Source organism: Ixodes scapularis, unplaced genomic scaffold (assembly GCF_016920785.2).
Source record: "Ixodes scapularis isolate PalLabHiFi unplaced genomic scaffold, ASM1692078v2 PGA_scaffold1__304_contigs__length_218370807, whole genome shotgun sequence".
NCBI lineage: Eukaryota > Metazoa > Arthropoda > Arachnida > Ixodida > Ixodidae > Ixodes > Ixodes scapularis.
In genome coordinates, this window is record NW_024609846.1 from 103,726,778 (window position 1) to 103,740,141 (window position 13,364).

General features: G+C 46.0%; 1 protein-coding gene across 3 annotated transcripts in view; it reads right to left on the minus strand.

Moving 5' to 3' along the window:
• LOC8036206 (multidrug resistance-associated protein 5) overlaps positions 1 to 13,364 on the minus strand; it is a 127,602-nt gene that overhangs the window by 63,773 nt on the left and 50,465 nt on the right. For all 3 annotated transcript variants that reach the window (XM_029991964.4, XM_029991963.4, XM_029991965.4), the window contains 7 exons: positions 11,891 to 11,973; positions 10,580 to 10,753; positions 8,950 to 9,097; positions 6,314 to 6,570; positions 2,773 to 2,925; positions 2,411 to 2,539; positions 1,859 to 1,930 (listed from right to left, as the gene is read on the minus strand). In XM_029991964.4, coding sequence (XP_029847824.3) covers positions 1,859 to 1,930; positions 2,411 to 2,539; positions 2,773 to 2,925; positions 6,314 to 6,570; positions 8,950 to 9,097; positions 10,580 to 10,753; positions 11,891 to 11,973 — 1,016 coding nt within the window. The remainder of the gene's footprint in view (positions 1 to 1,858; positions 1,931 to 2,410; positions 2,540 to 2,772; positions 2,926 to 6,313; positions 6,571 to 8,949; positions 9,098 to 10,579; positions 10,754 to 11,890; positions 11,974 to 13,364) is intronic.

The window sequence follows — 13,364 nt, forward strand, 5'->3', positions numbered from 1 at the left end:
CACTTCCCATGTGGTCCGTCAACAACCCGAGTCCAGCCTTATTCTTTCACGGGAGCGGGATTCCGCTCCCCGTTTATTAGTACAAAAACACAACGCTACAGAACACTCAACCTAAACTACAAATACACGCGACATTACAATTTGTAGGAATTAGCGTACCGCCACCGATTCACCATTTCCCACGTGGTCCGTCAACAACCCGAATCCAGCCTGGTTCTTTCACGGGAGCGGGATTCCGCTCCCCGTTTATTAATACAAAAACAACGCTACAAAACACTTAATCTAAACCCGAAGTTCTAAAAGGCCCTTTGCCCCCTGTCTACCGAGTATATATCGATCAATGGGCGAGGAGAAACCTCCTCGCCCACCACGGGGCGCCTGCAGCGCCATCCAGTGGCTAGGAGAGAAAGCGGCACGTCGGGAGCCGAATTCGAGATCCCGATCGACCCCGCGGCGACACGACCATGTGATCGTGCCTGAGGCGAGGCAGCTACATAGCTGCCTCGCGGCCAAGATGGCACAGTGGTTTGATGGGCGCCCTCGTGAATGCACGGTGCGCCATAACCTCAAACAATTTAGACGAAAAAAATTACTAAGTTTAGGGCATAATTGCCCGTAGATACATGTTTGGATATTTCTTCGAAACTCGCCTTGAACACCAATAATCATATCTTAAGACGAAACTTTCCTAGGCTATACATAGAGCATTGTTAAAAAGTTTAACATCCCTACCATAAATAGCTTTAGCTATAGCGCGCTTCAAATATGGCACAAACGACAATTGTCAAAAACCCGTCATCCTTCCTCGCTCCTTCGGGAATCTATTTCTTTAAACCCAAACATGCCAGATGATTGAAATAAACAGCATCGTCTTTTGCAAGGAATGCAGCACCGCATGTAAAAATGCAAAAAAAAAATTACGAATGTACCTCACTGCTTGAATCCAAATGAAACCGCCCACCGGCCTTTCGAAGTTCGACAAACTTCGAACTTTTACCCTAAAGGTTCGAAGTTCATTGAAATTTTGACTTTTCAGGAATCGAAAGTTCGACAATTTTCGAATTCTTTAAATTATTTAAGTTAAAATGTTAGAAAATTATTGAATTTCTTAGCGTAGGAAGTTTGAAAGTTCGAACAGCTTCAAACTTTTTAGTGCAAGAAGTTCAAAAGTTAGAAAATTATAGAATTTTTTAGTTTATCAAGTCCGAAAGTTCGACAAGCATCGAATTTTGCAGTGTAATAAGTTCGAAATTTCGAAAAGTGTCAAACTTCTTAGTTTAATAAGTTCAAAAATTCAACTTCCGTCGAATTTCTCGATATGGAAAGTTCGAAAATTCAAAATCTTTCGAACCTTTCGAACCGCCTGATTAGATCGTCGAACCTTCGGCTCGAAAAAAGTTTGCGGCATCCCTATCTATAACTAGGCGCATATCCAAACTTTGTTTTGGTGCATTACATTTTCCCCATAATTCTGAGTAAAAATAACTTTTGTCTGCGTGCAGTGCATCATAAGAAACTGGGATTTGCCACTTTAATTGTAAGCAATGTTTACAAGAAAATAGCATTATATGTGTTAAATGCCTTAATGCTGTTGGAAGCATAGTAGAGTAGTACTGCTATTAATTTAGAACCAGTACTGCTAGTAGTTTGCTGGATGAAAGTTTTCAGCACAATTACTGAAGCAGCAAAGTGAGATGACATATAAAAGCTCGTCTCACACAGCAAGCATACGAGTCCGTTTGTCACAACGTATGTTTACGCAAACGTAAAAGTAGTCTGTTGACTTTTTTCAGCAGATCAAAACGTGAACCACAAGACAAAGCAGCATCAGTTTCCCAAGGACTGAGAAAGCGCTCACCTCTCCACACAGGGCATTCAGGAGCGAGGTCTTGCCGCTGCCCACTCTACCACAAATACCAATGAGAGAGCCCTGGAAAAGAAAATATACCTTTTTAGGTTCATTTGATAAAAAGAGGTTAGCATAGTGGCTCAAGGTGACACGTGGCGAAGGAATTATGAATGTATAAGGAACTTTTCTTCAACCGTGCACCTCTTCTTTAGGGGCACTGCATCATTTCGTTTGAAATGCCATCACGCATGCGGTCTGATCGTCTGAGCTTACTAGATGGTTGTACTAATGTGCGGTTGCTACACTACTTGGCGGCCCTCATTCCTCTGCAGTAGAGGGGAGGGAGTGTTGGCACACCAGCTGCGCTCCGTTGCTGACACTCTCCCATGACCTTGCTATGGTGTGATTAATACTATTGTGAGCAAGCAAGGTTTTAAAAGGTTTCCTCTATAAAGGTACTAGTTCCAAACGAAACTAACACATTAGTAGTAAAAAATTAATTTCATGTATCTGGCAGTTTAATAATGTTGTCCCAGTCCCACTAATGCGGCTGCTGATTACCTTTGTTATGTGAAGAGAGATGTCCCGCAGGGCTTCCTCTGGTTCGCCGTTGGCCTCTTCCAGGAGCGCTTTTTCACTGGTGTCCCCATTGCAGACATTCCCGTGCTTTGGCTTCGAGCTCTGTACACCCTGTGCAGAAAGAACGAAGGGAATCGCAGAAACTTCAGGTGATCAGTCTAGCGGGTAAACAAATAAAATATCTCGGAGCCGCGCATATGGACCTAGTACACGTGATCTTCTGTAAAACCAGGCATTCGATCAACAACAAAGATCAGCCACTTGATTTTATTTTACAGAGATGTATAAGATGGCTTTGGAAGTGGTCACGAAAAAACACCATTTCCTAAGTTTGTTTTATGTACCTTGAACCTCTCCCTGACAATGTCCACGCTTCTGACGTTGGCTGGAACGCTCTGCCAGGTGAAGGTGGCATCGGAGATGGTCACGGCAAAACGCTGATCCCTCTCGTCAACTTTTCTCGACCACATCTTGGCCTCGTCCAGCTCTAGCAGTTTCTGATGGGAAAATAAAATTGTAAAAATAGGTTTTACATAGGCATATATAAATATTCTATACTTCCAAATAATTGCAATTTCTGACATGAGCATGCTATTCGATTCAACCTCTGAATCAAATACATCATTATTCATTTTGAATGTGAAAGTATTCAAAACTTCAAAACATCCGCTTATAAATACTGCCATGCGATACAACCTTTGAATTTAATATTCCAATGTTTCTGAAATAAGAACAATCTAAACTAATATTATAATATTTTAAGAATTTGCCACCACATACTAGTTTACGTCCATTGACTATATTTCCACCACAACGTGGTGACACTGCAGCAAAGCGACACCCATGCTGGCTGTGCTGCAAGTGCTGCTTTCCGGTAACATAAGGCACTTCTTTCGAGTAGATTCAGACAGATCCATCTAAAAATATCTGTAGCTCTGTTCTTTTACGTGTTCACATTCCAATTCGCTTTAGAAAGTAAATTGTGTGCTGTCACTATTATGAAAGCTTATCTAAGATTTCACTTCACTGATAGACTATAAACATCAAAAGTAGTACTGCAACTTAGAAATTTTTATTTGTAAGGCCAGTATTGCAACACATTCAGTGCCGGCATTTCATGTAGCCATAAAATCGCGGCTGGATCACCTGAAGCCGCAGATCTTCCTGCCCGACCTCCCGAACAAACAAGCAACATTTTCGCCACATCCCCCAGAACTACTACCTGAGCCTGAAATGAACATCTTACGTTGGCCAACGGCCACAACGGCATCCCAGAGCTTCAAGCTATCAAGGCATGTAAGGCCCGCTTCAGACGGGGCAACTTTTCCAGCAATTTTGAGGTTGCTGGCGGGTTGTTCCCTAGCTTTCCCTAGTTCGACGCGAATTGCTGAGATCGGGTCCGGCTCGAACAAGCGAGCAACTCGGAGCAATTCGAAGACGTTTGAAGTGGCTGCAGCCAATCAGGGACGCAATATTTTCACGTGACACCCCTGTGGTGGTGATGATGACAGCTAAAGACTTAGTTCTGGTTTGAAATGGATCGCTTTTGGAAATAAACATTTTCAGAAAAATTAGTATTCTCAACGCCGTTCAAACATATAAGAACACGTTTTTAGCGCGTAGCTGGCAGTCTAAATAGTGAAAGAAAATCAAATTTAATGATGATGATGGCAGGTTGGAGCAATTCGATGCTGCGTGTGAACGCGGGCGGCCTGTGTTGCTGGTGTTGCGACGTCAAGTTGCTGGGTGAAATTGCTCCGTCTGAAGCGGGCCTAAGCGCACGCCAGGCTTGAATACTTTTCCGACTGTCGTTGTGACCATTCAGTGGATGGGATCATCAGCAGCAATATTCACAAAACGTTCCATCTTTGCCTGGGTTTTGGTCTAACCGCCGCACTTCATTTTCAATCTTTATTTTCAAAATGTGCAAATGTTCAGTGATGTTTTGCATAGATGTTTGCCCGCATCAGAGTTCTGCCCAGACATGTCCCCAGGGGTGATGAAAACAGAAGCTACTGGCGACCAGGTGATGAGACTCCACGCATGAACATGAAAAAGCGCCAATGCATTTGATTTTAATGTTTCCGGGGGAGCTGTGATTTTGGCGTCAATTTTGAGCGTGTGCAAAAGGGAACACGGGCAACAACACCGAAAAAAAAAACTGTCTGGCACTACTAAGGGCTCCTGAAAAGTAAAAGAATTTTTTTTTAACAGTCTGGTTGGGACACTTGTGATAAAACAATTAATTTTACACAAAAAAATTTTTTTTACAGCAATATTAACGGCACGAGACGCGATTTAGTTGGTGGTCATCTCCTTTCTAATTGTTTTCTCTCTTGGCATTTCGGGCATGTGGAGGAGAGGTGGATTGGAAATAAACTTGTAGCTGAGTTTGAGACCTGTTTGTTTTTTCTGTTACTTCTGCTCTTCAAAAAAAAACCCAATCTCAGGGTAAACGACGAAATGGTTGACTTCCACCAGCTAGCCTGTACCTTGACTCTTTTCTAGGTGGATTGGCTTTGCCTTCACGTTGAGGTGGAAAGAGCAAATGACCAATTCATGATGTCATGGACTTTGCACACAGAATTTCAAATATTTCTCTCGCCGTCAATATTGCTCTAAATTTTTTTTTTTTGCATAAAATTTATTTTTTGACACGCATGTCCCTCCTAGATAGTTTAAAAAACACATTTTTCTTTTCAGGGGCCCTTTAAGGGAATGTGGCAAGATTATTTAGCAAAATGAACCATCGGAAGAAACATCCCTCAAAAGACCAAGAAGGAAATTGTGTACCGGCGCGGCCGAGGCACGTGCCAGAACCCACCGACGATGACGACGATGTGCGCGCAGATGACATGGGGCCGACTAACAATCTGTTCTAATGTTGCGATGGACAACACAGAAAATTACACTCAGTAACAATATACAAGCAATAAAGGAAGACATAAGATCCGTCCTTGCACTGTACTGCGACCCCTTCAGGTGTCGTCGACATGGACGAGCATTGAAACGGACGAGGCTAAAAGCAGCCACATTTGGCCTCCCTTACCGCTCATTCACACTGGAAGCGGATCCGCGTTCGCAAAGCGGTTGCGAACGCGGTTGTATAAAGATCCAGTACAATTGCACGCGCACCTGAGGTCATCGAGTGCGCGTGCAATTGCCCTGGATCTTTATACAACCGCGTTCGCAACCGCTTTGCGAACGCGGATCAGCTTCCAGTGTGAATGAGCGGTTAGCCCCATCCGTTTCAGTGCACGTTCGTATTTGACAACCTACAGAAGAACCACAATACAGCACAGAGATGAATCTCACGTCCTCCTTTATTGCTCAACCGCCCAACAACTGCCGTATGCCGGCCTGCCAACGTCCCCTCGGGTGTGGCACCTCCATCGTTCCGACGCTGCCAAGTGGAAGTATGGTGCCTGGAGCGTGCCTTCGACCTAGCGTCTTCACCGTCCTAACTTGCTCACGCATCAAAAGTGGTCCCGAAGCGGCAATGAATGACGTCTCAAAAACCGGAGTGTTATTCCGTCAAACATCGCAATCCTGGCAGTTGGTAGTAGAAGTTGCAGCAAAAAGCATGAGCAAACGCGGCTGTCGCCGTCGTCGCGGCGTCCCAACTCCCGGCTGCCGAAGCTTCCGTGGACCGTCCAGCTGGAGAGCGACCCGCGGCAGAACGGGCGTCTGCCACGTCCACCGCCTCTGCTGCAACACCGCCAAGACCGCGGCCGGCAACGGTGTGACACTTCCGCGACGTCGTCTTGCGGAAATCGAGGGACCGCTTTTTGGACGCAGTAAACATACCGGTCGGAGATGCGTTTAAAGGCACCACGGCAAAGGCGTTCGCAACTGACACCGCCCTGGCTGACGAGGAGAACACACCTGCATCCGCTGCAGCGCCACCTTGGCCTCCGTGACGGCCCGTATGGCGTAGGGAAGGGTACCGATGGAGAAGCCCATGCCGTTGAAGAGGGCGAAGATGGTGAAGGCCCGGGAGGCCGACAGCTCGTTGCCGCTGGCCCCGTAGCCGAGCAGTGTGGACACCGTCGCCATGATCAGGATGACGGGCGTCACGGTCGTCGACAGCGACTGCAGGAAGTTGCCACGCACCAAGATGCTCCGCTCCCCTCCGCGCACGTCTGCGGAGAACGACGACGGAAGGCAAGTGAGGTTAGTGGAACTAAATTGGGGGGTTTTACGACCCCCAAACCAACAAAGAGCGTCTGGCGTGCACCGACAAAGGATCGAGGATTTGCTTTGACCACTCGGGAATCTTTGGACATTCCACCAAAATCTCCGTCAGAATGCAGGCACCTCGGCCAGGATTTGAACCCGTGACCCAGAGATCCCTAGGCCGGCGCTCCGCCTCGGAGCGACCGAGGCAGCTAAGGAATGTGAGGTTGATAGCACCTTTATAGGGAAACTCTGGTCAGTATTTTTGAATTTGGGATTATGATTGTTTTTAGCTAAAGCAGTGTCCCCAAATTACAAAGCATAATATATATATATATATTTTTTTTTTTTCCATCCTGAGTGTAGTTTTTTAGATACCACGGCTTCATTTTGGTCTCGGGCACCTACGGCAGAACCAAACCTATCAGCTAGGGGGATGGCAATACTGATCATCAGCTGTACAGCCACGACATGACAACAACGTGGTGCTGCAGTACGCGGTACAACCAACTGCAGCTCCACCACGTGACATGACGTCACGGGGTGCTGCGCCAGTGTTCCTTGACTTGGAGCTAACCTGCTTGCTGCCCACTGCATCTTTGAAATCGGTTTTAGTGGAGTGCACGGCTATTTCGGCTGTGAACATATTTTGTGCCACTAAAGCGATACCAGTCATTTATTCTGATTTTGTTTTTGACCGGGTTTGCCCTTTAAAGGGCAACTCCAGTCCATACTTTCGATTTTGGGATTATGACTGTTTTTAGTGCAGTCAGGCGTCCCTGAATTGCAAGGTGTAATTTTTTTCTCGTTATTGTGCGTAGTTTTAAAGATATCGACGCCTCAAAGTTTTGTTTGGGATGCGGCCAACAAAACCGAAACTAGCCGCTCGAGGCCCCGGCAACACTGGAAATCGGCCGCTATGTGAACGTGACGTCAGGATCGTTCTCGTTCAACGAGTACGCAGGCCGAGCGCCACCTACCTCTGTTGCGCTAGCCGCCTAAAGATAGGAAGCACGCTGATTTTGTTTTAATTCTGTATTCGTGGTAGTTATCCACAGCATATAGAGCAAGAGTTCGTGCGTATACTAAAAAGCTAGCGACTGGAAAACCCGTGAACTCGTTCGGTGCCGTACTCGGCGGCCACTGCCGTGCGTGCTCTATGCCGTCGCTTGAATACCCAAAAGCTAGCGACTGGAAAACAAATAAACTCGTTCGGTGCCGTACTCGGCGGCTGTCATCGTGCGTGCGGTCTTCCGTACTCGTCACTAGGCCTAAATTGACATCGGGGCTCCGTAAATGGAGCGGCGTTGCTCTACGCCGCGCTGCCAGTGACGCACAGTACTGGGGGCACTCTCGCTTTCACGCTGCGGGTCAGTCCCAGACACGAAGCTTTGAGGCTCTCCGGCGTGGGCCGCGGCGCCCGAACACACGTGTGCTGGGCTGTACAAGTTGGGTTTTTTTTCGTTCTTTTTTCCACGGGCGCGTAAAAGCCGAAGTCTAAAGTCCACTCGCCGAACAGCGTTCACCCACACCTTCTCCAATTTCCAATCCGTTGGAAACTTGTGAAAAAGCACCTCCGGGTTGCGCAGCGGGTTGTTTGAGCAGCCCACAGCATTACAAGTTGTACTCGGCATCTTTCGAGGAACAGCTGGGCAGTCTTGGGCGCACCGAGTTGCTCGCTAAAACGAGTCATAAAGTCCTCACAAGCAAATAAACAAAAGGCGATACCGAAGCTACACGGGCTACAGATAAAAGCAACGGCTAAACACGCAAATAACAAGCCGAAGTAGCGGTGGTAGCGGCTCAAAAAAGCACACTTCGCGCAACGCCCGGGCCGGAGGAAAAAAAGAGAACGATGCGGACATCACGGCCCAATGTTGCTTTAGCGATCGGCAACCTGCTGGCGGCCCGCTAAGGAGCAGCGGCTCGCGGCGGGTCGCATTTTTGTTATCGGCATTAGTTGAGAACGCGGCGTCCTACGGACGTAATATTTTGGCTGGGGTCGTATTTTGTGTCACTGCAGCGATACCAGTAATTTATTTCATTTTGAGTTTTGGCCGGAGTTGCCCTTTAAGGCAGCATCTACATCACTGGGTGTTTTAGCTGGCTGCTTTAATGAGCCATCATTAAAGACTAGGAGTTGTGGCAGCCTTTTGAATGGTGGTTAACAACGAGCATGCGGATGTTTCCATTTGGTCTAACTTGTTTCGAAGACAACTGTATTAAAAAAAAATCTAAGAACTATACAAGTCAAGATTTAATGTATCAAACATGTTCTCAGTGCAAAGAAAGGAAAGAAACACTTGTGAGTTCAGATTCTGAGTGCCCATCACTGGAAAACTCACCTGCCACCTTGGTTATGAATGGAAGCTCCCAGGCATACATCTTTATTAATCGAATGTTGTTCACCACTTCTGCCATCAGGTGGACTCTTGCATCGGTTTTCTTGACTGCCTGCCTCCTCAGCTTGGCAATTATTCCTGCAATTCCCCCCTGTTTGGACGACAAAACAAGGCAAGTCAGTTTTTAGAAACTTGTATAAGAGCAAATTAAAGTCCACAAACAGCAACACTAACACGTCTTTCTGGTTTAGCATGCATGCACACTTTGCAATGGGCCCTAAAGAAGCTTGCTTCATTAGGTAGTCACAAATAAGCTCCATAACAACCAATAAGGCTTGGCTTTGATAAATGCAAACAAGTCGAGAATATTCAAACACACAAGTCGAAAATATTCGAACAAACAAACAAGTCGAGAATATTCCTATAAGTTATAAGAGGCACAGCAATGATAAATAATTAGCACAGCGATGATAAATAACCGGCACAGCGATGATAAATAATCAGCACAGTGATGATAAATAATCATTTCCTCTATTTGACAACAAAAGCAAAACGTCCCAATCATCCCTCATATAAATACCTTCCTTCGTCAAAGAACAGAGTCGCACAGTTATCAGGGATTTCATTTGAATAAAAAGATTGGATAACATGCATCCAGCATAGCCAACAAATCTGAGATGCCAGACAGCTGTCGCTTGGGCAACCTCATCAGAAATAATCTTCCTTCATAAATTAATCTGGTCTGTGTTTTTTTGAAGCTTACAATAGCATCTCACAGTCAGGGTTCAGTTTTCCACTGCCAAACCTGAACCCGGCCCAAGTCAGAAACATGTTCGGCAATGTTTCCACCTTTCCAGGGACCTCTCCAAACTAAAACGCGATTCCAAACAAAGCATGGAGGCAGTAAAAGCCGATAGGAACAACTTGACCCAATAAATAATCTATGCTTAGAGTATCTACACTCCATTGCCCGATTCTACTGAAGGTGCAGGAATTTTAGTGCTTAAAGTAGAGCAGGAGCAACTGGCAATTCTCACAACTCGAAAATGTGACTTCCCAAGCCTTAGACATGGTGCCGAGAAGCTCAGGCGATACTGTTCCCTCTGTCGTCCACTGTTTCCACAATTCAGCAGGACGGAAAGCTATTTCTTGCAATTTCAGATAAACCTTAGAACAGCTGGCAACAATGTTAAGCTGCCTTGCCAGGGGGAAAAGGAGGCAGGGGCGCGTGCTTTTAATTATTTTTTTCCCGATCATCCAAAGGTTTCCTTGGCGATCACCCCCATTGCCTGGTGATAGTTACAAAAATGTAATTGAAAGAAAATTGCCTTAGAGAGGGAAGGGGGGTGGGGGGGGGGGGGGGGGAGAAACCTTAATTTTTAGTCTTTAGGCTAGGTGGCACAAGCTACTGCCCGTTTTAAGAGGTAAAGTCGTTAATATCCATGCATCCGTCCATGGCCGATGAGTCGCCACTCTGAGGCATAGCTTATTTACTAGAGGGAACCTTCTAAAAGATTCAAAATGGCAACTGGAGCATGGCTAAGAGACTTTCCCGAGGGACAGGCCCTCGAAGTTTGGGTCCTCCAAGAGCTCCCTTTCCGAGGAAATGCGAAGAGTTCCGACAAGGGCTCACCATGATTGGGTAGAAGAGCAGGATGATGAAGTTGCCCATGAGGGCCCAGGGTCCAATCAAGCAGCAGCTGTAGACCAGGGTGAGCAGGAACATCACTGGCGTCCCCAGCATCAACATGCCGTTCATGGCCGCGTCAAAGATCCGTTCCATGTCGTTGGTCACGTGGTTCACCACCTGAACACATATTTGCCGTCATCGTGCGAGAGCTAAACGTCAAAGAAAAACTATGCGACATTCGCAACAAATACACTCAAACCCCGTTTATGTGTTTTTCATGGGACCGCAAAAGATCATATGATCTGGGAAAATGCGACAAGGAATAACACTCCCAGATGAAAATCAGTCTGCCTGCAGCTGGATTATGGAACTGCTCCCAGTTCGATTCAGCTGAAAATGATACAATGCAGCTGAACAAAGCTGGGTTCGGCTAAGACCAGTTCCATCATCTCCGAGTGGACTGATTTTCACCTGATACTTGAGGGGGATTAAAGAAGAGATAGGAGGGAACTCTCACGGAGCAATTTACGACAGTTCATGTGGACTTTAAAGGCTGTGGGGAACAACCATATTCATTCAAACATAGGTAAGTTGAAGCTATTCCTTTAACTCTTCCTTAAAATTAAGGGTTCACCTATAATTCCAATAAAAAAAATGTTGGTTCAGAAGAGTGAGCAAAATTTACGAACCCGTCAAGCTCGCCCAAATGCTTCCCTGCTTTAGCCGCCGCTCCTACCACACCAGTGCGATGTGGTGAAGCTCGGCACGTGACCCGGTGCAAAACGTCGAAACTTACCTTGAGCGAGCCGCGCACAGCGTACGGTTCTGAACCCCAAAGTCCACACAAAATTAAACTACCAGAACTAGGAGAACCAAGCACAAAATAAAGTGTGCGCATACGCTGGAGAAAAAGATGGAAAGATAAACATGACTATTGCAAAAGCCCAAACCCCTTTCGAGCCTAGTCCGAGGCCACGCGTGCTTGGGCAAGAATTGCAAGATGCACAACACAGTGCCAAGAGGGAAATGGATGAAAGAGAGGAGGAGCAGAGTAAAAAGAGAGGGTAGAAACAGTCAAGCAAACTACGGTAACGTCTCGGCAGCATCGGGAAACTTTTTTTTTAACATGATGACCGGTCTTGAAATTGAGCCACACTCAAATTTTAAAGGCTATATTTAATTGAATGTATCCTCTTTTGCCTAAAACAGATTTCTCTGAAGATTTCTCCAAATATGTGTATTAACACAAATCTTACATAGTACCAAGAGTGTATGGTGGCAAGCGAAGCCTAATAACAGTGAAGACCAACTTACCTGTCCGGAGTGCTTGTCCTCAATGCGAACCTTCAACATTCTCCTGTACAACAGAAGTTGGATCGCGCCCTGGAGTCTAATTGCTGAAACAAAGAAAACAAAGTGGTTACTCTTACCATTAAGATTCCATTTTACACACCGTAAAAAATAAGCTTTCGTCTTTTTTTTTCCCTTTTTTTTTAATATTGTTGATGTTGCAGTGATTAAAGATGCTGTTTATAATGCTCTTCTAGTTCCTTCTTCACCCTTAGAGGGACCAAGAAATTATCTTTTCCCTTTGGCTATAACTTATGTCGGGATAAACCTATCATGTTCGTGAAGCACGAAGCATGTGTCAGCCTTTGTCTTCAAGTGATGGTTCTTTACAAAGAAAGAATTCATGAGGCTCACGCTCCTTTTCCTTCACCGCGCATTTTCCCCTCCACAGACGGTCAAGCCGCCTTATTCACATGCAAAGAATCAGTTATCCCGTAGCGAATTAATGATCCTGCTCAGTGGGGCTCGCCTGGGGTAGTGCGCGATGGGGCCGCAAACCTCGGACGTAGCAAAACAGAAAACAAAATAAATATATTGCTTCAGCAAACAGTCCCTTCAGGCTCGGTCGTGTCACATGACGGTCTTAATGATGTCCTAACGAAAAAGTTTTATAAACGAGAAAAGGATTGCCCGGCTTTCCGCCAGCAACTTGCTCTTCATGCTCCCTTTGTTGAGCAGAAATCTCCCAGGTCTGGCCTTGTCTGCAGTTTTCAAGTTTTCGAGCTGAGATTTGCACCAAACCTACTTTACCGTGAACAGACCGTCCTGGCACGGTGGGGCGCAATTCTTGCTCGGAGCATGTCGTGCATAATAAGCCCACAGCCTCTAGCAGCCTATACACCTTTCCCAAAAACGCTCCCAGGCTGCCACCATGTTGCTGATGCTGATGCCGCTGGCGACACTCTCGCGCCCCCTATCAGCTAGAAATTTTCTGCCACTTTCTTGGACTGTGGAAACCCACTCAGCGAGATTCTATAGCTATGTTTTGCGGTTTTGCATTCAATGCTTTCTGGCCCCTCATGAAAGTTTCCACTTAATTTTTCTGATGCGTGCTGCATACACTTTCTGTGTTATCTTTCACCGTGAGAAATAGGACTGGTAAGCGCCTGCCATTCAAGCGTTCCTGCTCGACATTCATGGCAAATGAAAGAGGGGAAGGGTGTTGAATGGCCCTCGACACGATTTTGCAAACGACAACTGTTCTCCCCCTCCCAAAGATAATCCGCGTGTAGTCCTTCTTTGTCATAGCCAAAAATAGTTGTTCAGGTTGGAGTCAGTCGCGCCCGCTCCTTTGTCGTGGTGCTGGTGTGAAAAAAGGAAGTTCTCCCCAAAACGTACCCCAAAACGAAGTCATCTTGGATTCCGTCCGATCGTCAAGACGTGACTGTCGTCGACTGCGACTGTGTAATTTGAGATCTTTTTCAAATAAATTCTTTTT